This window comes from Panthera onca, chromosome D1 (assembly GCF_046562875.1).
Source record: "Panthera onca isolate mPanOnc1 chromosome D1, mPanOnc1 haplotype 2, whole genome shotgun sequence".
In the NCBI taxonomy this organism is placed as follows: domain Eukaryota; kingdom Metazoa; phylum Chordata; class Mammalia; order Carnivora; family Felidae; genus Panthera; species Panthera onca.
Window position 1 is genome coordinate 53,558,163 of NC_138348.1, and position 1,906 is coordinate 53,560,068.

The 1,906-nt window shown below is 43.0% G+C and overlaps 1 protein-coding gene across 1 annotated transcript; it reads right to left on the bottom strand.

Moving 5' to 3' along the window:
- Positions 1 to 304: 304 nt before the first annotated feature.
- On the bottom strand, positions 305 to 1,264 carry LOC144613061 (olfactory receptor 51Q1-like). The gene has a single exon (XM_078433963.2). The coding sequence runs from the start codon at positions 1,250 to 1,252 to the stop codon at positions 305 to 307; it is 948 nt and encodes a 315-aa protein (XP_078290089.1). The 5' UTR covers positions 1,253 to 1,264.
- Between the last annotated feature and the right edge of the window lie 642 nt (positions 1,265 to 1,906).

A 1,906-nucleotide genomic window follows, 5' to 3' on the forward strand; every position in this document is an offset into this window, starting at 1 on the left:
TGATGTCTGACACTTGTTTGACTGAGCCACCCAGGCACTCTTTAAATTATATTTTTAAATATTCTTTTTCTCAAAGTCATATGGTTAGTGAAGTGTAATGTAGGGTAAAAGACTTTAGGAAAAAAACCGTAGATTTTTTAACTTCCAGTCAAGGAAGTATGATTTCTATTTATTTACAGCAGAAGCTTATACAATACTTATTCTTTCACCCATCTGTGGTACATACACTTTTGATGGCAGTAGTACCTGCTCTTGACTCCTTATTATTAAATAAAATTCCTCCAGTAAACCTAAATTCCACTCATTAGTACACTTTCCTCTGGAAGAGTAGATTGAAGATTCCCTGGCGGATCTGCTTAGTCTTGACACTGTAAATGATGGGGTTCATCACAGGCGGTGCCAACAGGTAGGTATTGGCCATGATAACGTGGACCAGCGGAGAGGCATGTTTGGCAAATCGATGAGTCATGGATACTCCAACCATGGGAACATAAAGGACCAGAACAGCCAGCACGTGGGATAGACAGTTATTGAGGGCCCGGAACCGCTCAGTCCAGGAGGCTGTGCCCAAGATACTCTTCAGGATGAGTGTGTAGGAGAGCACAATGAGCAAAGGGTCCATCACAATAATGAGCAAAACAAGAGCAAATCCATACCAGCTATTGACCCGGATGTCAGCACAGACGAGGCGGATCATATCCTGGTGGAGGCAATAGGAGTGAGAGAGAAGGTGGGAGCGGCAGAAGGGCAGGCGCTTGAGTAGGAAAAGGCAGGGGAGAACAGCCAGGACACAGCGGCAAATGATGGCTAAGCCGATCTTGCCAATGACTTCACCGGTGAGGATGGAGGCATAATGCAGAGGGCGGCAGATGGCCACATAGCGATCAAAGGACATGGCCAACAACACAGAAGATTCCATGAAGGAGAATCCATGGAGGAAGAAGAACTGGGCAAAACACGCTTCAAAGCTGATCTCATGAACGTTGAACCAGAGGAGCTGCATGACTGTGGGCAGGGTGGTGAGGGTGAGGCCCAGGTCGGTCAGGGCCAGCATGGAGAGAAATAGGTTCATGGGCTGGTGGAGGGATGGCTCCTTGAGGATGACCGTGAGAATGGTGGTGTTACCCATGATGGAGATGGTGTAGAGGCAGCAGAAGGGGATGGAGATCCAGATGTGGGAGGCCTCAAATCCAGGGATGCCAGTGAGGATGAAATAGAAGGAGCCTTGTGTGGTATTAGTCACTTCAGGCATGCTTCTTGAATGCAAAACCCAAATCTGTGTGTTCCACAATAAGAATTTAATCAGTGTGCTACTACCATAGAATGAATATTTTTTAATCTTATATCTAAAGATGTGTCTGGAATTCCTGTTTTTAAAATTTATTTATTTAAATTCAAGTTAGTTGACATACAGTGTAGTATCAGTTTCAGGAGTAGAACCCATTGATTCATCTCTTATGTATAACACCCAGTGCTCATCCCAACAAGTGCTCTCCTTAATGCTCATCACCCATTTAGCCCATCCTCCTGTATTCCTCCCCCCACCCCCGGAAACCCTCAGTTTGTTCTCAATATTGTAGAATCTTTTATAGTTTGCCCCCACTCTGTTTTTATCTCCTTTTCCTTCCATTCCCTTATGTTCATCTGTTTTACTTCTTAAATTCTACATATGAGTGAAGTCATATGACATTTGTCTTTCTCTGACTGACTTATACACTCCAGTTTCATCCACCTTGTTGCAGATGGCAAGATTTCATTCTTTTTGATCACTGAATAGTATTCCATTGTGTATATATATATATATATATATATATATATATATATATATATATGGCATCTTCTTCTTCTACACAACACTTTACAGTTCACATTTCACTAGCCAGAGCACTAGCAAACAGAACTATGG

Bases quoted from the DNA above. Each gene is read 5' to 3' on its own strand.
- LOC144613061 (XM_078433963.2), bottom strand. From the start codon at position 1,252: ATGCCTGAAGTGACTAATACCACACAAGGCTCCTTCTATTTCATCCTC.